Source organism: Hyposmocoma kahamanoa, unplaced genomic scaffold (genome assembly GCF_003589595.1).
Source record: "Hyposmocoma kahamanoa isolate Upper Pololo Valley unplaced genomic scaffold, ASM358959v1 169, whole genome shotgun sequence".
Taxonomy (NCBI): domain Eukaryota; kingdom Metazoa; phylum Arthropoda; class Insecta; order Lepidoptera; family Cosmopterigidae; genus Hyposmocoma; species Hyposmocoma kahamanoa.
Window position 1 is genome coordinate 2,319,779 of NW_020653611.1, and position 25,925 is coordinate 2,345,703.

At 37.7% G+C, this 25,925-nt stretch overlaps 2 protein-coding genes across 6 annotated transcripts in view; one reads left to right on the plus strand and one right to left on the minus strand.

Annotated features, from left to right (window-relative positions):
- Nucleotides 1-25,925, plus strand: part of LOC113225693 (phosphatidylinositol 4-phosphate 3-kinase C2 domain-containing subunit alpha) — a 73,087-nt gene that overhangs the window by 35,924 nt on the left and 11,238 nt on the right. For all 5 annotated transcript variants that reach the window (XM_026458075.1, XM_026458079.1, XM_026458080.1 and 2 more), the window contains exons 17-29: nt 147-322; nt 1,048-1,214; nt 2,012-2,145; nt 3,287-3,375; nt 4,139-4,306; nt 5,078-5,235; nt 6,871-6,958; nt 7,575-7,860; nt 9,821-9,971; nt 10,216-10,372; nt 11,439-11,680; nt 12,048-12,248; nt 23,848-24,044. In XM_026458075.1, the coding sequence (XP_026313860.1) occupies nt 147-322; nt 1,048-1,214; nt 2,012-2,145; nt 3,287-3,375; nt 4,139-4,306; nt 5,078-5,235; nt 6,871-6,958; nt 7,575-7,860; nt 9,821-9,971; nt 10,216-10,372; nt 11,439-11,680; nt 12,048-12,248; nt 23,848-24,044 (2,214 nt within the window). The remainder of the gene's footprint in view (nt 1-146; nt 323-1,047; nt 1,215-2,011; nt 2,146-3,286; nt 3,376-4,138; nt 4,307-5,077; nt 5,236-6,870; nt 6,959-7,574; nt 7,861-9,820; nt 9,972-10,215; nt 10,373-11,438; nt 11,681-12,047; nt 12,249-23,847; nt 24,045-25,925) is intronic.
- On the minus strand, nt 18,010-21,043 carry LOC113225694 (actin cytoskeleton-regulatory complex protein PAN1-like). Its single transcript, XM_026458082.1, has 3 exons — nt 20,758-21,043; nt 19,789-19,983; nt 18,010-18,992 (listed from the first exon to the last, which is right to left on the minus strand). The coding sequence occupies exons 1-3, from the start codon at nt 20,783-20,785 to the stop codon at nt 18,088-18,090; spliced, it is 1,128 nt and encodes a 375-aa protein (XP_026313867.1). The 5' UTR covers nt 20,786-21,043; the 3' UTR covers nt 18,010-18,087.

Here is a 25,925-nt window from a genome sequence, read left to right on the forward strand (position 1 = left end):
ACCATCGCCATGTTGCGGAATTTTGAACAACTAATTTCTCATACCGAACACACGCATATTGATATAATAACTCAGATCTGCCGCCACCGCTGCAAGGTCCAATGGTAATTGGTCATTAACAGGAATCTATTTAATTTTTATCACAGAAATACCTTTGTACACTCACACGGGTGTGGTGTGGAGGGACGAGGCGCACAAAGAGAAAGAATTGTCGCGAGCAGATCTACCGTCGTTCGAATCGTTGGACGGCCACACGCAGTCGCAGTTGCTGCATCTTATAGAACAAGGCGCTTATCAGAAGATGCCGACCGAATGCAGAGAGGTATTACAATGGTTCCTATTTTAAAGAGAACTTATTATGTGCAAGATAATTTAATTTTTTTAATTTTTTTTTGTATGTATAGTAGTATAATAACCAATTAATCGCGGAATTTTGCCGAGACAAATCAATTCCACTTAAAAAAAAATGCTTTTGATTTTAATAGAGATGTTAACATTGGTAATATGATTGAAAATGAAATAATTATACATACAAGTGATACTGATGATTTTGAACGTGAACGCTGTTGATGTCACTATACTACAACAACAATCACAGATTGTCATTTAACATACTTATTATTTATATTAAACTCTTGATTGCATAATAACTTAGAACTGAAAAAATAAAATTTCGAAGCGATTTCTCGGGAGAATCGTTTTATATGGTTATCGACATATTTAGTTCATACGTAAAATCGTCATAACGTAAATAGGGATGCCTATTTACGTTACGATAACAAGTGTCAAAAGGTGCCTGTTATTTTGTGACGACAATGATAGGTCAGAATTAAATAAAAAACACTTATCTCCGTGACATAGGCAGAGATGATGAATCTTATTGTCTATGATCGCAGTATTGGACTTCTTTTAAGATCACTCGTCTTCTGGTTTTTTTTGACGCGGGTAAGACTTAACAATTTATTGTTTTATGAAGCAGCTCACTTTCGAATCGTCTCTTGTCACCAGATCTTGTGCCAATTGAGCTTATCGTAGAATATTTGGTAGGTAATGTGGGAGAAACGTCAGTACCTGGTGGACCTTGCCGGCGCGTTGCCGTTGGTCCTACTGGCGGCCACGCACTGGTACGGCGAGCACCGCGCGCAGCTCGTCGCGCTGCTGCGCCTGTGGGCGAAGCCGTCGCCGCTCAACGCCATGCATTTGCTGCTACCTTGGTACGTCACATCGTACATTAACAGCCGTACTCATTACTTTACAAAGACCGACGTCCTCGGTGGCCCAACGGTTTGTACTGTGGGCGCTGGACGAGGAGCTCCCGGGCTCTATTCCCGGTAGGACCAAATTGGGAAATGAACTTTCTAAATTAATTCTTATCTGGATGTTCTGGGAAGTGCCCCAGAGCGATTTCCGTTCAAAGTACAGGGAATTCTCTGGTTTGAGATCAGGTTAGCGTGGTTGTCTAGAACATAGAAAAACGATTGTCTACATCACCTCATTATACGTTCCAATGCTGGACACGGGTTTCCTCGAAGGAGAGGATTTAGACCATAGTCCGCCAACGTGGCACAATGTGGGCTTGGAGTCCCCGACGCGTAGGCTTCATAACGAAGTTTTCATTCACCTTTAGCGTGAGATATTGACGCTAAACAGTTACTTAAGAATTGAACGTAACTTAAGAATTGAAGCCGGCGACCTCTTAATTCAGATGTAACCGTTCTCCTACTGGACTACTAATGTAAAAACATACAATTGTTGTTAGCAGTGAAAAGACCTTGACTCAGGATTGGCCCAAAATCCTAAGCCGCTGATTTTTTAGTTTTTTACAATTTGAAGAACATAAACTGATTGGATATCCTCAATATATTCATTCAAGTTTCTTTATCAAATCTATTGTTTTGAAATCGGCTTGTGTCCGGCAGTGGGCCGTACAATGAATGGGCTGAAGATAATTTCATCTGTATTTTTTACAAAATATTTCTATTTAATCAGCTTGTACCTTGGATGTTTACAGCTTCCCAGATGCAACAGTGCGCGAGATCGCAGCTGAACTGCTGGACGGCCTGTCGGACGACGAGCTGTGCTGCATGCTACCACAGCTGATGCAGGCGCTGCGTCACGAGACCTACGAGGCTGGCCCCCTTGCCAGTACGTACTGTACACAACATTTTTCACTACTGAACATTTTTGTTGATTAAGTTGTATTTTTTAATACGTAACTTTTATTTTCTTATTCATTTTATTTTTCCCTTAGTTTTCATTAGTGAAAAAAAAAAAAGAAAAAAAAAGAAAAGTCCACTAATGGTATATATATCTTTTTATATGAAAATAACTGATTGACAAAACAAGTTTTACCTAACTATAGCTCATAGCCTAATCTATAGCTCAAGTAAACTGACTCGAAAATAAATAACCCTAAAATTAGCAAAAAAAAAAAAAAGTAATCATATTTTTAGTGGAATGAAAAGTGGCGAGTATTACACCATTGTGAAATCTTTCAATATCATCCATTGACTTACAAATAAATGGACGACGGGTCTAATACAAAAGCCACGAAAAAATGTCCCAAGTCAACCTATTTAATCGTAGTGACATGTAAAGGAATATGAAAAAGCTAAAACGTTGAATTTAAATTGTAATGTCATCGCAGTACTGTCTAATTTTGCTTGCTTCGCTGTCAGTCGAACAAACGAAGACTAAAGCGTGAATGACGCTCTGTATACGATTTTAACGCCCTATAAGTTCGGACACTTTTTAGCGCGGACCCGACGTCCATATAATTGTAAGTCAATGTTATCATCAATCATCTTTTCAAGTAACTTGCTCAGGGTAGTGTAGCACTTTTTTTAACTTGAAGTATCCAATATTTATTTTATTGAATATCTATAATGATATTCATATATTTTTTGTGGCGTCTTGTTCGTCGCATTACTTGGTATTATATAGAAAAAAAACCTTAGAAAATATCTATGTGGAGCGACATTACGATGACGTTCACGAAACAAACTACAAATAACGCGTTTAAATGTATAAACGCAATAAACTGATTATTGCTCCGTTGAGTAATATTTTCATTTCTAAACCGCCGCAACTACCTAGATGTAAATAGTTCTAAAACCAATGTTAGTTTTTCTGGATTTAATAATAATTAGTTTGCATTTGTATTTATGCTTCTTGAAATGTTACGTCTTATGTTTTGTACACTAGGTGTATATGTCCAATTGCGCAATTTTGCGGTCTGTTTTATAAGTTTATCTTAAGATTCGAAATTTGTGTTGTATTGTTACAGAGTTATTACTGTCACGGGCGCTAAGGGCGCCGGCTGTTGCTCACCGGTTGTTCTGGTTACTAGTGCATTCTTTGCCTAACGTGCGACAGGTAATTTTTTCAATAGTATATTTTTTATCGAGGGACTAAAACGAGTATACAATATATACCCGAGGTGGTTAGACACCCGGAGCTTTTTAGCTCGGGTGTCTATTACTCCGACGGTTTATATTGGCTTTTAGTCTCGAAATGAAATCTTTACTTTTCACTTTGATTGCGAGAGCAAAAGAAAATATTTCTATCTTTTTCGCTTTACAACAAAATTATGAACCAAAATTCTGAAATTTTTCGGTATTTTTTTTCAACCAGACCCAGATACAACGAACGCACTAATGCGGGAAAACAATATGGCGCCACCGTCTATGTGGAAAAGGCACGGAACTAAAACCGAGCCTACTTACTACTGCCTGTTTGAGTTTGTTCACTCGAATGGAATTAAAAATTAAGTACTTTTTACTCCCTAGGGATCAAAGGTTGCACTTTACTCCGTGCTTACGACGTACTTTTAGAATATGATAAGTGAAAAAGCCTATTTTTCTACGTCAACATTGACAGTCTTATTAAGGTACTACAATTGTGTTTAAAATAATGTTGGAGGATCGTGTTGTAGTTTACAAACTCATCAATTTGAGGGTTTAAATTATAATACTCTTAATATATCAGTTGTCTGCTGCATTCTTAAAGTGAACAGGCTCAGTGGAACCTTCAGTGTTGGTGAACACTCACATATCTTTGTATTTATACCGTATTGTTTGTGTTTGGTACCTTTATTCATTAAGTTTTTTGTTTGTTAGTTGTTTTCTTGTTTTTGTAGAGCCAAGAGTTCCTGAGCATCTCGCTGGAGGAGAGCTCGATGGAGGCCGCGGCGGCCGCCGAGGCGGCGGCGACCGAGGGCCGCTACCGGCTGCTGCTGCGCGCGCTGCTGGCCGTGGCGGGCGAGAACCTGGCCGCCACGCTGGACCGCCAGCAGCTGCTGGTCAAGGTAAAGACGAAGATAAATTTATTCCGTATAACAACTTTACCTCAATACATTAATCTTATTAAATAACCTTTAATTTACGTATATGCGCCAGACTATTGTACACAGTGAATTAGTTGTATGTTTGTATATAATTTTTATTAAGGTTAGTAATGCAAGTTAATGTAGGTGATATCTACACTAAGTAATATTGTTTACTTGAATTTTAGACACCCAAGTCGGTGATAATAGCTTAATGATTCTGTAACAATAGTACATTCTGTATTAAGCACGATAAATAAGAAATTACTATCTGTCTATTGGGGTTTTAATAATTCGTGTTTTGTATTTTTTGACCAGCCGTGATACATACAATGTTTTCATCATATTTGCGAGGAAATAAATGCATATATAAATGCTTTTTTAAATTCTTCCATAGATAATACAATTCGGAACTAATAAAAATATTTGGTTGGTATTTTTATACAGAAAATAATTAAAATTAATTATAAAAAATTCTCAATAATAACTATTTAAGTGGTATGTGGCTGAACTGTAATAAAATTTCTGTTTAGATAATATTTTAAGCGAATGGTTTAATTTTGAACATAAGTAACCTCCTTGCATAAACTCCTGACCTACGTAAGGAAGTGTGTGCTACAAATAAAAAAAAATACTGCATGGATGTAATGGGAAGAAAAAGGCCCTCGGGTTTAATTTGGGGCTTTAGGTCAAGTTACCACGCAATCGTACTATTTCCGAGCAAGTGTGGTGGAACGACGTGGCGCGTTGCAGACGCTGTCGGAGGTGGCGCTGTCGGTGAAGGGCGCCAAGGACAGCCAGCGCGGGCGCGCGCTCACGGCGGGCGGCGAGCGGCTGGCGGCGCTGCTGCGCCAGAGCCCGGCCGCGCTGCCGCTGGCGCTGCACAAGGTGGTGCACGACGTCGACGTCAAGTACGCCCAGCCCTTTTGAGCCCTGAGCCGTCCTCTGCCGAGGAACGGTGACCGTTCGCAACTTGTTGGACGCGAGACGCGAAACAACTTTGCTGCCGAGCGAAACACGCAGCTTTTCACCTCCCTATGGCGAAAAAGCGGCAGTTGAAAGAAAAACAGTTGAACTATAACAAAATAATTAAATTTTTATTGAATTGATATTCAATAATTTTTTGTGAAATTACTTCACTAGTTTGTTATAATTATCAATACAAAGATCGAACATTTAGAAAAAATACTTAGAAAAAATTCCTTCGATCCGGTCGGATTCGAACCGACGTGCCTCACGAATTTTTCTATGTGCTTGCGTCGTGTCTTTGTACTTGGTCTTTCAACGACTTTTTAGTCGTAGCGCCATCTATGAGAAATCTATTGCAGATTTTGATGAGATTAGTTGGTATAGCGTCTGACACGGTATACAAGAAGACGTCGGTTCGAATCCGACCGGATCGAAGGAATTTTTTCTGAGTGTTCGATCTTTGTATTAATAATTATAACAAAATAGTTCAATGAACAAAATTGGTTTATCAATTTAATGTCAACAATATTAAGAATATAATATACCAAAGGACGTACATTACATTATGTAATTTTTTTTCATGGGAAGAAAAATGTTAGGTGCATCACAGTCCATCGTCAATTTCGAATATCAAAATCCTTTTCCACGCCAGAGTGATAAAAACGCTTTTGCGCGCAGATTTCTAATGAGGAAGAAAGCCTTTCCGAGCTAATGAAGTGAAATAGTTATTTTTGATATAAGTGCGGAAAGTTAGTCATTATTCACGAGTCTCGAGGCTTCTTGGCCCGAGCCAGAGGCGAGGGTCAAGACGCGAGACAAGTGAAAATGACAAATCCGCACGTATATCAAACGACGTTTTTTAATACATTTGCGAAAAAACTACATTGAAAGTAAAATAAAACAGTATTTAAACAAAACTCATTTTCTGCTAGTAAATTAAAATAATGAAATACAACCACTGCAACCATTAGTTAAATGTCTATGGAAATCTAGTTCTAACGTGCTGTTTTTGTTTATTTTCTGTAATATCGGTCTGTAACCACTTTTCTTATTATGAAGTCCTGGTACTTTTGTTTAAACTTCTTTAGGAACCCGTGCATGGTAGTGAGATACAATTTACCTGTAATACATAGAACAAATAAATATATACATAAAAATCTCGCCTGTCACCCATTCAGGGGTAGGCAGAGACTGTGGACCTCCACTCGATACGTTCATTATATAGTATTTGTAAATAAATATAAGTTTTAATGACGAATGACTTATGTACGTCACAAAGCACATAAATATTAAATAAATATACAACTTCTTTAGTTCTATGTTTAAGACTTCAAAACAACAGTAAATTAAAAAAAAACTGGAAAAGTAAAAAGCACTAGTGCGAGAAATCCAACTTTCCGCACGATTTGTAGTGCGAAAAATACCACGTTTTGAGCAACTGTATTAAAAACAATATTTTTTTATAACTCCTTGAACACGTAACTAAACCCTCTCCTTAGAGGAAATTCGTGCCCGGTAGTGAGATTTACGTTGAACCAAATGATGATGAGTACCAATATTTTTTTTATTTCCCACAGGTCTTGTTTGTGCTTCCCCTCGAACACGCTTCCTCTGAAAATCAACTTCATTGGCAACGACAATGCAGTCATTCCAGCCATGTTCAAAGTACGTTTGCCACTTTCTATTACACCTTTATGTCAAAAAGTCTATAAAAAGCCTCAATTTCAGAGTTACAAAGTATTATGTAATAGAATATCACGTGTAACCGAACAGACATGAGAACATCAGGTATGTAAGAATAAATAACGTCCTATATCATTAGATAATGTCTCAATCCATCCAAACAGTAAATATTATATTTATTTTAACTAAATATATGACTTAATCTAATGATGTCATAAAATGTTATGTCCATTACCGAATATATTTTAAGTTTGTTCAAACTTGTCAAGTTGGGGTGCAAACCCTTAGAAAGGAATACCGATATACATTACACGTAAAATAACACTTATACTTTCATAAAATACGCATGAACACATACATTTCGCGTCACTACCTTTCTTTGCAGAATGTGAAGTGGAGTCTCACTACGAATGTTAACGTATTAAATCACTCTAATTTCTAGTGATAACAAACAAATCAACTACATAGCGCTTATTGCACAGATTTTTTATGGATAGTGCCGGCTATTCTTTTGCTTTGTTTAGGATTGGCGCCATCTATTTTTACATTATTTTGTTTCTTTATAATTATGTTTTATTATATTACATTTCTTTCTTAGGTTGGTGATGATCTTCGACAAGATGCGCTTGTGTTGCAAGTAATAAAAATAATGGACAACCTCTGGTTGAGAGCAGGCCTGGACCTCCGAATAGTGACTTTCCAAGCCCTACCCACCAGCAATCAGAGGGGGATGATAGAAATCGTTAATGAAGCCGAAACCTTGAGAGCTATTCAAACCGAATGGGGTTTAACGGGGTCGTTTAAAGATAAGCCTATCGCTGAATGGCTGGCCAAGCACAACCCTTCTGAATTGGAGTACCAACGCGCTAGAGACAACTTTACATGTAAGTTTGAGTATGGAGTAGTCGTTATATTGTTTCCAAGTCTGCCCTCGTTGTCATAACTAACGGTTTTGCATTTTTTTTGCTAGTAAATAATGTCAATTACACCATAGACCAACAGCTCCATATGACTGCTAATCGCGATACCAGACAGTGTAATCGGGTATTTATAGTCTGTTATAGGCTTGCCAGTTTTCATAAAATTTTAAATAGTCATGTAGTTATTGTCGACAATTTTATCGATATATTGTGAAAGAAGATTTAATTTTGCCAAAAATGACTGAATTGTGAATGAGATGACGTTATAGTAAGTAATGATTGATTTATTGCCATCTTTATTCTTATTTTGACAGTTGGTCTACTAGTACCGATATAAATATTCATATACATTTGAACAAAAAAATATATTATGTAAATTGAATTAAAAATCCTCAATCTCAGTACAGTAAAACCGACCTCAAAAGCTCGTGGAATTACATCTATTTGCCAAGTTTTATTGAAATCGGTTACCTGAAAGTGCGCGAAACCGGATTCATCCCCTAGTTTGCCACCCTTAGAGGTGGAATATTATCTTCAATTATAAATGAGACTAATACTGAGATATTCTCTTTCCGGTTTCAGTGCTCATTGCTTAAAGTATATTGCATGAAATATGCCTTCAATTGGAACACAGCAAAATCAACCATTAAAATAAGCCTTCATGCGTGACCCTTAGAGGTGGATGATTTTCTTCAAAATTAAATGGGACCACTATGGTGGTACCCTCTTTTCAACAAAAAACAGAATCATCAAAATCGGTTCACAAATACCGGAGTTATCGCGTAACATACATAAAAAAAATTTAAAAGGCAGTCTAATTGAGAACCTTTCTTGAAGTCAGTTAAAAATATGTCTCCTCTTTATATTTTTCATAGACATCGTTCTAAATACAGTTTATGTATGTATGAACTCAGACAAACTGACATTTCAAATTACCTGTGTTCAATAATTGGCCGAGGATTATTTTTCGGCTATTTATTCCATAAGCGTGACCAATATTCAGTCGATAGTCGATAGAATACTTATCGACTGAAATCCCTAGCTGCTCGCAAGCGGGCAACGCTTTTGCACAAAGAACTGCCATATTACCCCGTCTTCAAAAAAGACAGACTATGGTACCATGTACTCCAGGTCTAGAGACGAGTACCAAATAGCTATTTTTGTAACTAATTTGTTTTACATTGACAAGCTGCAATTTATTAAAGCACTCTGATTTCTAGTGATAATAAACAAATTAACTAGATGGCGGTTATATCTCTGATGTTTATGGATTTTCTTTTATTTTTTATTTATATTCCGAAGAGTTAATTTATAAATTAGTTTGTAACACACGATGCAATCTATTGACACGCATATTTGTCAAAGTACGGAAAATAATTTTAGCTCTTGATCAATATTTAAATAATAATTACAAGGAAAAGAAACTGACTTCTTATATTTCATAGAGTATTTAATTCATATCTACGGCCATTTACATTATGTAAACTACTTCCAAGCTATAGATCAGCGCCATCTTGATATACGACAAAATGTTGACCTTTTTCAGAGTTACGATCTGTAGCATGAAGATTAGCAGTCCACTTCAGTTATTGATACAGCGTAATTATGGGATTACGCTGATTATGCTAAACAATAAAATTGAATCAAAATAAGATACAAAAAAAATCACAGGGGTTGTACATCTCGTTTTGCTGATCCCATATAAATTTAAAACCCGATTTTGCTAAAAATGTCGATTACGTTAGTTATGATCAGGACCGACGGAAAAGGGCGGTATTATGTGGTCTGCATTAGTCAAAGAGTAAACGGTCCTGGTCCTGTGGTATGTGAGAATCGTCGTGCCCGTCAAACTGCGGGTTGCCTTGACAATCCAAACCGAGAGCTTATAGTTGTCAAGCTATAATATTTTAATTTGTCTTTGCAGCGTCGTGCGCGGGCTATAGTGTGGCGACGTACTTGCTGGGCATCTGCGACCGCCACAACGACAACATCATGTTGAAGACCTCCGGCCATCTCTTCCACATCGACTTCGGAAAATTCCTCGGCGACGCTCAGATGTTTGGAAATTTTAAGAGGTATTTATTATAGTCTATTCATTATACGAGTACAGTACAATATAATAATATTGTTTGCGATTAAACTTTATTTAATTACATATTAATAGTTAATCTGACGGTTGCTATTCCATTATGTTAGGTAGGCTCGCCACGGATCCGCGGCGTTCTTTACACGGACCCCTTAGGGGTTCACGGACCACAGGTTAAGAAACCCTGCATTATAGCGAATGAATTTTATGAAGTATTTCCGTCTGTTGTATAGAGACCGCGCGCCGTTCGTGCTGACGCACGACATGGTGTATGTGATCAACGGCGGCGATCGGCCCACGCAGCGGTTCCAGCACTTCGTGGAGCTCTGCTGCATGGCCTTCAACATCGTGCGCTCGCACCAGGACCACATCCTCGGCCTCTTTGCGCTGGTCAGTGCGTTTGAATAAAAAGACCTCTGTCGATGTTGTAAATCTTGTCTTCTCTCCAGGCTTTAGGCTACCGTTGCTCGCACCATCCCAATGCCGTTTGGGGCCTTACCTTAGTAGAAGTACGAATAATTTATTCTAATACCAGACATAATATCTGACATAAGAAAAAACCAAGTGGTTGAGTAGTCGAATAGGTCAGTTCGACGCGAAGAAATTTTAATTTTAATCATATTTACATTTCGCGGCTTGAAAATATATAATATATTAAAAAAGTTTATCCGTTTTTTGTGCTATCAAACAAATGACTGTCATAATTCTGCCAATTATAACAATCTCTGTAGGAAGCATCATCTACCACTCGAAATTCGTGATATCAGTGACTTAAAGATTTTATTAAAAATAGCATCGGGCTTTATTGACTGTCCGGAATTGTTATCACAATTATCACTTAAGAGTTCCCTTTAAGTACCTCAGAAACAATTCATTTTTGGTTCTAGCTCCGGCCTGAAATAACTACAGGGAAAATGAGTTTGTGTGGCGTGCAAGCAATAATTTTAATATTTTATGTAATACTTTTCTTGACCTTTTCAATACGAGTGTGATTTCGGCAATGAGAGCACTGAGTGAGCACTTCTTTGACTCTAAGGGTCGTATTCTAGAACTCTACTCAATGCTCAAGTCAGGACTTGAGTATGATTCAAAGCACTAGAAATCCTTGTGCCATTAGGGTCGTATTTCCAGTGCTTGAAATCATACTCGAGTCTGCTCAAATTCTGACTTGAGCATTGAGTAGAGTTTTGGAATACGACCCTTAGTATGGCTTCCAACTTCTGTGGTTTTTCTTTTTAAAAAAATTTATTTTTTATGTAATAAGTTAGGTGATTGTGCAACCAGATTCCTTATCGTGTTTTTATTCGTGAGGACCTTTAATCGGCTCTCAGTTATTATTATTTTTATTGCAGGTTTCTTAGCACGGCATGAGCTCTTTTAATTTTCGTGACGTGTCGCAGAAGACGTGTCTATCCTGCAGCTCCTCCAGAGCTAGTACAGTCGGCCCTTCCCGCAGATGGCGGCGTCGGGCGTGCCGGGCGTGTCGAGCGCGGCCGTGGCGTACGTGCGCGCGGCGCTGCTGCCCGCCGCGTCCAGCGCCGAGGCGGCCGCGGCCTTCGCGCGCCTCATCCACTCCTCGCTCAAGAGCAAGTTCACACCCATCAACTTCTTCCTGCACAACCTGGCGCAGCTGCGCGCCAGCGGCGACCAGACCTCCAACACCTCGGACCTGCTCTCCTTCATGCCGAGGACCTACACGTCAGTCTCTATTACCACCACGCTAACCCCTCATTACCGGAATGATAACGTTACCACATTTATGTAGCGGGGATCGAACCCGGGACTTCCGCGTGGCAGACCAGTTGGCGGTAAAAATAGTTAAAGTGACACTACTTTCCTGGACGAACTCCTTCCCAAGAAGCATTACGACATATTTCACAAACACGAATTCGAACCTTAGACCTCTCCTGTTTTTTATTTTAGAAATAAGTGTGTATTTGACTTCCATCTCTCTTGATGGAAAATCACGATGAAGTCGACAATAGGTGCACCTGTATAATGCCTATTCACTCTCGCCTTTAAAACTCCCATAAAACGACCCATAACTCTCGTTGGTATGTTCCAGAATGGCCCAAGAAGGGCGTCTAGTCAGCGTAGAGTGCCTCGGCTATGAGAAGCGCTACGACCCGGAAAAGCACTACGTGTACGCGCTACGCATCTACAGGCAAGGGCAGACGACGCCGTTCGTAGTCTACCGCTCCTACAAGCACTTCACAGAGTTGTACCAGAAGATCTGCATGCATTTCCCACTCGCTAAAGTGCACAGGTCAGTTTCAAATCCAAATATATTCAAATTCAAACATATTTATTCGTCAACATAGGTTACAGTAGATATATTGAAATACATGGTGATAAATAAACTTTATGGTGACCCTCTATGTTGCGTCTCGAGGCATGCGAAGTAAATGAGTAAACGTAAAAGTAAAAGTACAATTTATAAAGTCCTTAACTAATATTAGTATGTCTGACACCACTAATTATATTCATTACATTGTCAATATACAATATTTTGATTCTACAAACTAAAAATATTTTGATTAAAATAATAATTAAAAATATCAAATTATTAGGATTCAAATACTAATCAATAGAGTAAAATGTTTCATTAACAATGTATTTAAATAAATTTCTTTTAAATGTCACAATATCCTTAATGTTCCTTATGTCAGATGGTAATTTATTATAAATCTTGGCACTCATTACAATAATACTGTTACATATAAGGGCAGATCTCCCACTTACGCTGTCAAGTTTATCAATCCTACGGGCACTCTTAACATACTTGAAGAATTTTGGATTGCCTCTGATGAAAACTGCGATGTTAAATACGTAAAGAAATGTTAACATTATTAATCTGTTTCTTAAAAAAAGGCCTACAGCTGTCTGTTTGTTTTAAACCACACATAGCTCTAATACATTTTTTTTGCGCTTGGAACACTCTTCACATTTATTGCATTACCCCAGAAAATTATTCCGTAACGCAATCTTGAAGTCAAGTATTTTGGATTTGTCTTCGTACAGTATAGTACAATCATCTGCAAATAGTACCATCGGATAAGGTGTGTATTTTGTTATATCTTTAATATAAATTAAAAATAGGAGTGGCCCCAGGATACTTCCTTGAGGGACACCATGAATAAGCGAATTTGATCTGGATACTTTTTCGGTATTTGTTTTATTGCAAATTCTGTTTATTTTTGTTAATTGAATTCTGTCACTAAGATAGGACTTTAATACAGACAATGTGTTACCTCGAACGCCGTAGGTCTCCAGTTTTTCTAAAAGTATTCTATGATTAACAAAATCAAAAGCCTTCGTCATGTCTAAAAACATTGCGAAGACTTGCCGTTTTTTATCCATTCCTGAATATATATACTCAAAAACTCGTAAATCGCTACATCTATTGATTTTCCTTCTCGGAATCCTTTTTGTTCGTTTGAAAATATGTTTTTAGTTTCAAAGTAATCGTACAGGTATATGACTATATGGCTATTGTATATGACTTTTGCAAAAAGCTTTGAGAGTACTGGTATTAAAGCCACTGGTCTGTAATGTTTTAAGTCTCTTCTGTAATTTTTTTATATATATGGGTTTAATTATTGTAGTAGTAGGATAAACACCTTGTTCAAAGCAAAGATTTGCGATGTAACTTAAAATTGGGGATATAGTTGAACACGCACTTTTGAGAACCCTAGTGTTTATGTCGTCATAGCCCGTGCTTTTTGTGTTTTTAAGATTATTAATTAATTATCTGTGTGGATTTACGATTAGTGGGCTTCATAAAAAAACAAGAAGGACTGTTGTATTTACAAGTAGATTAGAAGTTAGGATTTTTATTTTGTTTAAATGTTGTAATGTTAATATAGTAGTCGTTGAAAGTCATAAAAAGTTGAGCAAACTTTAAAGGATTAGTAACACTTTTACCATTATACACAAGTTCTGTGATTTGTTCGTTGGGGGTAATTTTTTTATGTTTATTTATAATCTGCCATGTAGCCTTTGATTTGTTACTTGACTTATAAATGTGATAATTACTTTGAGCAACTTGAGTTAAGTTGATTATTTTGTTGTATCTTTTAACAAAATCTCTAAAATTTTCTTTATCTACTGATTTTTTAGATATTCTGTATTTCCACTGCAAGGATTGTTTTCTTTTACTACATTTTATGATACCCTTAGACTTTGGCCTCAGTATTGTAGATCTCTTCACTCTGATAAATGGAAAGCAGAGGTCATATATCAGTTTATATAAATCATATAATATATGCTTCAATCAGCATTATATTTTTGATACACTTCATCAAAAGACAAGCATTGGATATATTCAACAATTTTTTTCAAATTTTCCTGGGAGTAGTCACGTTCACTTTCACTAAATAACTTTTTTTTTAAATGAAAATCACACGGACGCGGTGGTACCCGTTTAACTAAAAAATGCCTATTCGCTTAACGTCAACCTTTCAACTCCAAATACCGACTGGTTTCCCTTGTCGCCACTACTTTCTTAATTAGACGTTACATGATGTGCATGTATAATAAGCATTTGCGTGTATTTGTTACATATACATACTATCACAATCTTGGTGATACATCAGTTAACACTCTGGACGCTGGAGAGACATGTCCTGAGTCTTTTCTTTTCTATAATTTCGTTGCTTTATACTGGGAATTTTCTAGTTTGCATTAGGCATATAATTATTGTGAGTATTTATTCTAGCTTCTTGTCTCTTCTATTTAGACAAATGAATTTTATTATAATAGCAGAAGCGATATTCCCCGTCATTGGCACAGTCGACCGAGTCAGAGACTCAGGTTCAGGAATCGGCCGACGATACGTGCCTTATCAAGCTGCACCGTTTCCTGCATTATTATCACGCCTATCGCCACTGGTTTAGGCTTCTGATATACCCCTTTCGTTTCTTCTACTCGCAAAAGTTTTTATTAACTTCAGGAATATCAGTTGATATCGAATATGAGGGCTATGAATGCGTAGAAGATACAAAATAGTCACGTTTTCTGTATTTATGGTGACGTAGACGGAAAACGTGTTGTCATAACAAGTGGCCGGATATTCTGATATTTATTTATAAGTTATGTTATTACACCACCGACAAGAAGGAAAAAGTAATAAGAGTGATTTGCAATATAAAACAAACGGCCACATGCGCACTTTCAGAAACACCTTACCATTTATTTATATTTTAGAAACATGTAAATTTGCACGTAAACACCCAGTTTTACACTGAACGCTTAGACCTTACTCACCACACATCAAGGTACCCAAATAGGTTAATACTCCCCCGCTCCCGATTCAAAATGCGCGCAGTGGCTTGTCATGTCTTGTCATGTCGGTTAAAATATAATAACACATTGCAAGACGAAGTTCAAAACATAGTAATGATAATAGATTTATAACAGAGCTGGAACTAATTCTTTTGTCTAAATGCACAGATGAATACTTAAGTGATAAATATATAAGGAACTAATTAAGGAAATTATAGTTATTTGGTATTGTACCAGGGCGGCAGGTGGCGGTGGTTCGTTTAAGAAGAGTGGTAGAAGTGGACTGTATGGAGAAAGAATGTTTGGAGAGAGACGAATCGGTAGGTAGAGAGAATGCTGTGCAACTGAAGTATGCTACACTGACCTTAGAGGTGGATTTCGTGGTCGTACGTGGTCGCTCTTCTCCTCCGACAAATGTGGTGGTACTCGCGGCGGTTCCGTTGACGCGGTGGCAGTCTCACCAGTTACTATGATCAGTTGCTTTATCACCGTTTAACAGTACAGTAAAATAACACACACAAAGAGTACAAATCACAGCGGTATTTCACACACGATGAAATAAGAAATAGGTGAAACTACGTAGAGGATGTTAGTGTTAATATGGCGGTGAATCCACAGACCAAAGCGTCAATGGCTGGTCCAAGGCGGACGCACGTTACCCAGGACGGTTAGTTGCAGACTGTTCCAGACTACACAACAGTGTAGTGTCCAGTTGCAGCGCAGTAAAAAGGATAGCGGTATAAATGATAAAGGGAATTGTGGGTAGGTGAACTTAAACCCAAGCACCGTCTACCTTAGTATCGGCGTGAACAGATATTTTAATTAGATTTTAGTTATATTGACTACACTATTATTAATTTATAAAATTTTGTTATTCAGTGCATTTAATTTGAAATTTTACAATTTTCATTCTTTGGAAAGGGAATATAGCGGCATAGTGTGCTCCTCTCTACTAAAATTGTCGAATGCAATAAAATTACTGATTATTGACGCATTGCATTGCAATGGTCTGATGAGTTTGGGCGAGCTTGGGTACTGCCACTGCGCCTATCACCATGAGACATAAAGTTGACAAGACTCATGTGCATGTAATTTCACCAGCACCCTTATATTTCAAAACCGGAACACAGTAATGCTCACATGCTACTTGACGATAGAAATGGAGGAGGAGATCTAATACTAAGAAAGAAAGAAACGTTTATTCAGCTTAAGATAATTCAAGCTAAACAGATAAATCACGTTAATTATTACATATCTAAAAGCTGAAATGGATTCAACTCAGCATAATGTTACAGCTCGCCGGCTGTAACGCTGGTTTTCAGTTGGAACCGCTTTTTACAAAATGAGATGGCACGTAAATACAAGTGTGATAAACGCTAAAATTATAAAATGTAACTTAAATATTAACAAAAAACAAGTAGAAAAATTACTAATAGGAACTATTACATGACTGTATATAAAATACTACACTTGTCAGGGATTATTATATGAATTGAATGTATATGACATACAGCACTTCATCATTATCATCATATCAGCCGGAAGACGTCCACTGCTGAACATAGGCCTCCCCCAAAGATTTCCAGACCAGCCGATCAGACGCCACGTGCATCCATCGGATACCCGCCGATACTTTGAATTTGAATTTGAAACTGCACTAGTTAGGAATTATTACATGAATTGAATATATATAAAATACTGCACTTGAATGTATGAAATACTGCTCTTCCGAGACATTAATAAAGAGGAACTAGAACTAAAAAGGCTGTCACTACTGGAGCGAGCAATTCCATTAAAGTTTATTTTTCTTAAAGAAATAAAAAGAAACAAAATAAACAATCTAACTAAAAAGAAATAAAAAAAAATAAAAATTGTTACCTAGCCGTTCATAGATAGTATTGTTTTAAGTTACTAAAATAAACACATTATTAAAAAACCAGTCAAATAAAAATAAACGTTCTTAATTTAAGTCTAACAGTAAGAATATTGTGTACGTTAATAGGATTCGTCAAATTATAATAATTAAAATTTTATTGTATTTAATTAAGTGTGGTAGCCCAATGGTTTGCCAAGCTACCGTCTCTTAAGCAGAGTGTCGTGGATTCGAACCCGGATTTACCACATGAGCTGTTCAGTGAAGGAACCTGCACGTCGAAAAAGGTTCACAACATTGGGCCAGCGTGGCAGATGGCCCAAACTGTCGCCTAAGAGGTGACTAATGTCCAACAGTGGGACCTATAAATGGGTTGCTAATGTATTGAAATATAGTAAATAATTAATAAAAAAGCTGGCGCTTCGTTTCACTATTTTAACAAGATTTCAATTCAAAGTCTTGATGATGACCAAGAATAATTATAACAACTGGATCTCAGTATTACGTGAACAGCCAGTGTCAAAACTTTAACTATAGAGCGACAGTTTAGTACTCAATTGTTTTTCTTGATTTCACAAATCACATTCTAAACCTTAATATTCCTTCAATTTTATGCTTAATAATTTTCGTTAAGCCCGGTGCCGCGGGATTTGTTCTATATTAGCAAGTTACCGAATTGTGGGTAAATAAGCAACCTATTATCCGTCCACTGGTCATAACCGATTATCGCATTACACATGTTTTTATGGTAGTTATTCGCCTTGATAATTCTACACCGATTTTGATCAATGATAAAGGGATTTTATTTTTTTAAATTTAGTTTTTATTACAAATCATTACCTGTATAAAACCACGTAGGACACGTTACATTCACATAACTTATAAATAATATTCACTCATAAATAAAGCACTAGAACCATTTTCATCAATTCTTAATTGTTATCGTTGCTTATACGTCACTGTTGCCTTTGTCGTCAGTCGAAGAACCTGAGGGGCCATCCGCATTGAACTGTAGGTCTAGTACCATTTGCTTCGGCCGGTCTGCAGATGCAAAGTTCTTTCTATTTATCTGTTCTCTATGCTGGGCTATCATATCCCAGCTGCTCCCACCCGCATCTTCACGCTTAGCGAAACTCGTATTGCCTGTGTTATCACTCTCGTTGCGTACCACTGCAGGTTCGGCTTTAGCAGTTCTATCTTGTGCACTGTACGGTGGGGGGCCGCTTGTCTTGCTAATAGAGCTTTCTAGGGTGTTCGTTGAATATTGTGGCCTTGGAGCATGGGAAAGGTCTTGTGCCTGGGGTGGAGCGCGTGGACCCTGTGCCTGTGGCGGGGCGCGTGGACCCTGTGCCAGTGGCTGGGCGCGTGGACCCTGTGCTTGTGAGCCCTGAGCTAAAGGCTTCGGTGTATCAACCTTTCCTTTGTCTTTATTTTTACCTTTAGCTTGATTCTGTTTTTCGATTTTCTTCGCCTCTTTTGCGCGTTGTTGTGCTTGGACTTTCTCTCTCTCTTTTCTAAGTTTCTCCTGTTTAGCTTGCTCCTGTGCTGCTAATTTATCGCGTTTTTTCTGTTCTTCTAAACGTTTCTTGTTCAATTTCAATTGTTCATTTTGCTGTTTTTGTGCATCTTTTTTATTCAATTTTCTTGGATCAGCGGACTCTTTGTTACCTTCGGTTCCACGTGGGTCTTGAGAAATATCAGGTGTACTTTTATGTAGGTTCGAAGGTGGATTCTGAACTTGCCTCAAATCACTGGTGCTTTTTGATTGTCGTTCTGTTGAGGCAGGTTTTGAAGCAGATGGGGGTTTCACCGCAGGCAATACTTTCCTTGGTGGATCTTGTAAACTTCCGCTATCTGAAAATTGCAAACATTGTAGTATTATAGTCCACATGTAATATTTTAAGTCTTTGTGAAGACATCGTTTTCAGTACGTAGTCGCATTAGGGCAACGTATTGTTGGTTGAGCTCTATTGTCTAGCTAATGCTCGTTTCAAAGTCGTTATGTTCGGATAAAATGTAAACATTCGGCGATGGAGAACGTTTGCTTTTGAAAGCCGAGTGTGATCTTATCTTACGTCATACTCAGTTACGATATATATGTCGTATACGACAGTTAGTGAGGAGAAGAATGGTATATACCAACAAATATAAATTGTAAATATAATCATTATTCCTTTGCGTAAAAAAAGAAAAAATATTTTACTTTTCTATGATTAAAACTTGTCTCTAATTGCTAGTTTTTCATGCTGACTGTACTTTGTCGCAGTCGTAGCATAAACTCCTGTGCATACAGCCACCAAAACCAATCACAGTAATGTGTAACACAGATTGTGCAGATCGATTAATCGATAATTAATATCACACAGCCACTGATAGATAAGTTTTAAAAACTTGCATTTAAATAACGCGCATAACGCACACACTCAACATAGCCCCGCACTAGGGAAAACCCTGTGTCGCGGGTGCCATGGACACACATAGACAACCACACATTACACCCAAACTCACGAGATAAATAAATGTAGGCCATACAAATATTTCTCCCGGCCCTGGAATCGACCCTGGAACCTCTGCGTTGCAGTCTGGCATGGTAACCGTTCAACCACAGAGGCAGTTTGATAATATTATGTTAATTTCGATAGCTACTTACCAAAGAATTCTCCTCTGTTAACCCTATAAGCGCCATTGACAGATATTGTTGGGACATTGTCGTGTTCCGAGCTAGTTTTGTTCGTGTTCAAGATGTCTAAAGACGCCTTGAATCCTAGAAACCGGAGCATTAGTACGGTGCAGGAGATTACGCAGAAAAATCCAATAGTCGCTATATAGTTTTGTATACTATCATCTGCAACAAATGGAAACATCTAATCTAGTTTGTTTTTCAAAGTTCTTTCATCGTCAATGTCGGTGTCCTTTAAAGATTATAAGTCGAGGCGATGGTCACACCACCCTGACCCCATTTAATTTCTTTACCTTGACAGAAATCTGCATCGCGAATAAGTGTCCGCGGCGATAAGACACCGTGAAACAAAAGGACATACTCGTAAACATGACTCATTTAGTCATGCACTATGGAGTAATGAATGAATTATCTGGTCTCACATTGGGCAATTCCCTGTGCTATGAGTACTGGAGTATTTTTTATTTCTTTTTTATGATAAGTGATACACAGTCGCAGTTAGCATTGTGGCTGCTTACGGCAAAGAGATTAACACAGGTTTGGTATTTTATTGGTTTTTGTCATTGACGCGACAAGAAGACGAACGGTTGTAGTGGTGCTCACAACAATTTGAGCCACTGCCACTACACCCGTCACCCTGAGACATAAGTTGACAAGTCTCATATGCCTGTAATTTCACCAGCACCCTTCAATGCTCAACGCAGGGTGGCAGTACTTCCGTGGACGAACTCTTTCACAATAAGCTCTACTGCTAATAAAATTAACTACTGAGCTTTTCAAGAACTAAGTAATCTTATGAATATAACACTTTTGTACAAGGAATCAAACCCGGGACATCCTTATCTAGTGCCCACCTTGCTCGGCCAAAGTTGTCGAAATGGAAACACTCAGAATACACGCAATGATTTACCGAACAAAAAAGTAAAACAATTTGCTTACCGATATTTGGCCCCCTTAACACTGCCATTTAATAATGGCCATTAATTCATAACACGTATGTAAATAATTACAATGAAGCAGTGTTGACAATACTGGCCTGTCCATTACTGAATTCTATAGTCGTGCAACGTGATTAGATAGCGAACACCCGACCATGTTCTGTGACAATCTTATCAAGTACCAAATTACGTATGCTAACTAACATAACTATCGCGAGAAATGTACTAATCCATTATTACGATAATTTGCGATTACCGATTTGCCCGAGCTTTGTTTCTTTTTGACGTGTTTATCCGATGTCGCTGATGTTTCTTTGTTGTCTTCCTTCGTATTCTTTAGTTGGAAGTTATAAAATTCACTGTTCAAATGACGACTTACATCACGAAAGAATTGGAATAAATACATTACGTTAAACGATGTATTAAATATGCTCTTTATCATAATGGGTAAATCACCACACTACTATAGTCGAATGAAGGTAAAAATGATTGAGTCGTTGGTCGATAGAGACTGGTTTTTAGGAAACTTATTTGTTACGTACTTATATTATAGGGTCAAAAAAAGCTTAAATGTGGTGATGGCTTTGTGCTCTCTTACGCTCAGGCCACACAGAGGCGGCCAGAGCATTAGGGTCCTTTTCCATCTGCGACGCGAGGCGAGGCTTGAAGTTTGTATGGCAAAATATCAATTCTCTCCTAGCAAATCTCCAAACTTCGGTGGAAATGGTCTAGATTGACGAGGATGTGCGAGGGCGAGAATTAAAATATTTGTTGCTGTAATATTAAACCGTCTTGCTGCCATCATAGAGTATTTATTAATTTTGCAACGAAAACACTATTTTGAGGTACGAACGATTTCACATTTATAATAATGTCTTCATCTGATTCTTCTTCCGTTGGCATATTTAATAAAAATAATTTACGGGACATGTTACTTCAGACGCGTGTTTATAGCAAGACGAACTGGACAGCTGAATCTTCATTATCCACAACGACATTGCTCGCGAAAGCTCGCGATAGCTATTGATACCAATCGCGTGCTCGCAATAGCTACAAATGGCAATTTTTAGTGGAAATAGGCCGGCGAGATTTCTATTCTCGTCTAGCCGCACGGGTGGAAAAGCACCCTTACATTATTTTATATTATGATTACTTAGCTCGAACTATGACGAATCGGAATATCGAATGTAGATTTGACATACATGTTTGATGGCTGCTGCATGCTGATTTTAGAATAAAAAGAGAAAGAATTACTACGCTTATAGTAAAAGTAGAAAATTATATTGAGGGTCTCGCCTTGGAGCTTCATGCCCAGGAGGCTTTCAACGTTATCCCCTTCAATTATTTATTTTATTTGGGATACAACAGCCATAATACTGGTGACATAAGCTGGTGAAATTACAGGCCCATAGGACTTCTCAACTTATGTCTCAGGTGACGGACGCAGTGGTAGTGCCCTCAAGTTTTTGGACAGGCGTGTCGCTTAACACCAGGCGCAGACTTTTTCGTCCTGTCATTTTTTTATAATACCAATGTATTATATAAAAAAAAGCAATTTAAACCTTAAAATACTTTTAGCACATTTTGGATAGGCCAATTACAGTTATCCACTAAAATAATTATTGAGTGGAGTGGTTTGTTAATTTCAAAGTGCTAAAAATATCATAGGTTTTCGCGATTGTTACACATAGAAAATGAAACTATTTTTCGGAGCTAAATAGTGTATATTTGTTGTTACAATTAAATCAAGGCAGCCGTAACTATGGGACCTGTACATGGTTGCCTTGGGCCTGAGACGTTGGTTGTTTAAAAAAATATATACTCGAGTTAGATTAATTTTTTCTGTGTTAAAAGAAAAACAATACGAGAAAAAACATTCACATATAATTAATACGCACATACATATTAATAATATTTAGGTGTGCGTGCTACATCCTCGACCTCATCTTCACTTTCCATCAGGTGAGATAGAGGTCAAATGCGCACTTATTTTTTATAAAAAAAATATTATGTATATATACATATAGTACGTTAAACATATATACACAACACTATTGTGTATTAAATATATATGACGTTGTTTATATGTTCCTTTAGTATATTTATCGATATAGGCCTATTTAAAAATAAATTATCTTTTACCGCTACGTCTGGCAGGCGGATTAATAAGTTTTTAGCTATATTAACGGATTACGAAGCGCTAGATTGTAAGAAAGATAACTGACAACAGTCTGGCTCTCTTAAATAAGAAGACTATGGTTTATTATAAACCGCGCTGTCAAGCTCATTCAAATGCCATAAGTCACTTTTGCACATCTCCTGGAATATATCTTTTTTGCTACCGAGGAATAAAAATATACTAGCTGTTCTTGACAATCGTCTTCATAAAATCTCATATTCATTTAAGGGGCAATATATAACGAGTCATCCGTAGAACAAAGACTGCTTATTCTCAGGACATTGTACATTTCGTTCGCTGTTCTTAGCTGTGGATATAAGATCGACTGTTGATCGATTTTATATTTCCCAAACGAAATAATACATAAAATTCTGAAAACACCTATAGATAGGCTTTATTTTGAATAACGAAGTTATGTACTTATCCTCTTTTCGTTGTATAATCACATCGAACTCTGTTCTTCGGATGAGTCGATACTCTTCTATAACAAGATTCCGATTGATATTCAAAATTTACCATTTGCGAGCTTTAAAACTATTGTGAAACAAAAACTTTATACTAATTTTTTTATAAAGTTTATAAAGTTTATTATAAAGCTTCTGCGTACTTGGATGACAAAAATCCTTGGTAGTGACCCTTTTAGCTCTTGCAGGTAGTCTCGATCTAAGATGTTTAAATTAAATATTGTAATGATAAACGTATTTGCAATGCAATGTAAATAAATGCACTTTACCAGGTCTTGGAATATCGTTATTTTTAGAAACCGGTACCATTGACCTTACTACGATATCGGTACTTGAGATACGACTAGTACAAATAAAATTATACGTGTATATTATCGGTATTATATAAGTTTTTGTAGCAACTGTATACCGGTAGTATTCCTAAAACAAACCTATTGCTTTTTTCTAGCTTACCTTCGGGCCTTCATGTGGGTCGATCGAATATCCGGCAAGTGGCCGAACGGAGGTTCGGCGACGTGCAGGCATTCCTCACGTCTCTGTTCAACCTGGCCGACGAGATCGCGCACTCCGACCTCGTGTACACCTTCTTCCATCCGCTGTTGAGGGACCAGCAGGACGTGGAACCGCAGCGTATGAAGAATCCAGGTAAGTGAAGGCAGAATAATCGATAAAATTTCGAACCCTGAATCAATTTCACAACCGCCGCGTAGTTAATTTTAGACATCACCATCATCATTATCAACTCGTTTATACGGCCCGCTGCTGGGGACGGGTCTCCTCTTAGACGAGAATTTAGGCCATATTTCTGCCACGTTAGCCTAATGCGGGACTTTTTTCCAACGGTTGTGAACCTTCTTCAACGTGTAGGTTTCATCAGGTTGCATTCCTTCAACGAAAAGCTCGTGGTAAATTTCAAATTAAATTTCGCTCATAAATTCCGAGAAACTCAGAAGTGCGAGGACTTGAATCCACGGCCTTTCTGAGAGGCGATAGGTCAAACTACCACGGCTTATTATTAAAACTGTATACAATGCGTTGATTTGCATTCTCGCCATATTTACAGAGGTCATTCTATATCCGATATATCATTGAATTGCACGGCACTTGCAAACATTTTGAACAGTGACCTTAAATGCGCAAAAAGAAACGCATCTTAGATCTATTTGGTGGTGGGGTGCGGGTAGCGACGGCGGGGGAGTGTCGTATCGAGCGGGCGATTGGTAGATCAATCGACCTTGCTTCCCGTACTGCGTCTACATTACGCTGACATCCCACATACATTCTATTCTAGTCTGTCACGAAATGCCACGTGGTTGGTATGTAAATAAAAGTTAGTAGTGCACAAAAGAACCGCTACCAGGTTCACCAGAACCTGCATGGTAATCCATCAAGCATAAGTGCTTGTCTAATGGCATGATGTGAAACGTTTAGTTTACGCGGAGGATACGTGTGTCGAAGTTTCTGCTTTCAAAGTTGTGGAGTCTAATGTTAAAACGAAACTCACGTGCGAATCTCTGCATAGCTTGGTGGTGGCTCCGGTACGGAGTTACAATAAATCTTTTTCAGTCTACTTTTCTAATTAATCTAAATAAATAGTAAATTATAACAATACTAATACATAACTATAATTTGAAAAATAAGTAAATAAGCGATGGAGAAAGATTACGTATCGCTCGGTGAAGCGGGCGGCGAGGTCACTGCCCTTGCGTGGTGCATACAGCTTGAGACAATTTTGCAAAACTTTACGAGATACAATTAGCCAGAATATTGAACAGAATATTTTTTTGATATTTTGAGATGATTTAGCATTATTTCTATTATTAATTTCTTAAATATGGCGAGAATGCTAATCAACACACTGTATAATAGGAGCTCTGGGAAAATGGTTGCTTTTCAAATGAGAGGTCAACGTCTCGAAACTCTAAGACAACCTATCTATGAAGGTATCTTTGACTTCAATTTCCAAGTTATGTTTGTAAATGTTTAGTAGCAAAATATTCCGAACATCCACACCAGGGCCCCAATTCTGCTGATTTTCTTGAAGTCACTGGTCTTCATCCATTCCACTGACATTCTGCTAAAATCTAGTTCCAATGGCAGTTGAGCCTCAATAGAGTGTCAGTGAAATGGCAGTGATGGCATTCATTCTTTCAGTCACTAGTGATCGATGTTGCATTACTAAACCTACCATGGAAATTACTATGCATATCTTACTTTTTATCTCGTTTAATCAGCAATTTTATTTTCTAATGTAATATATACGCCATTGAAGAGCAGGATACCAAAAATTGCAAAGGCAGTCGCATAGTAGCTGACAAGCTACTGCTCTCAACTTTTACACGAATACCAAACGTACAAAGTCCTGCCATTGACACTATCAATGGCTATAGCAGTGGAACGTATAACGAGTTGACGGAATGATGATTACACAAGTTATGCAGTTGCATAGATTTTAAACACTCAAAGTTTGTTTTTATAACATATTTCCATTGACTTACAAATAAATGGACGACGGGTCTAATACAA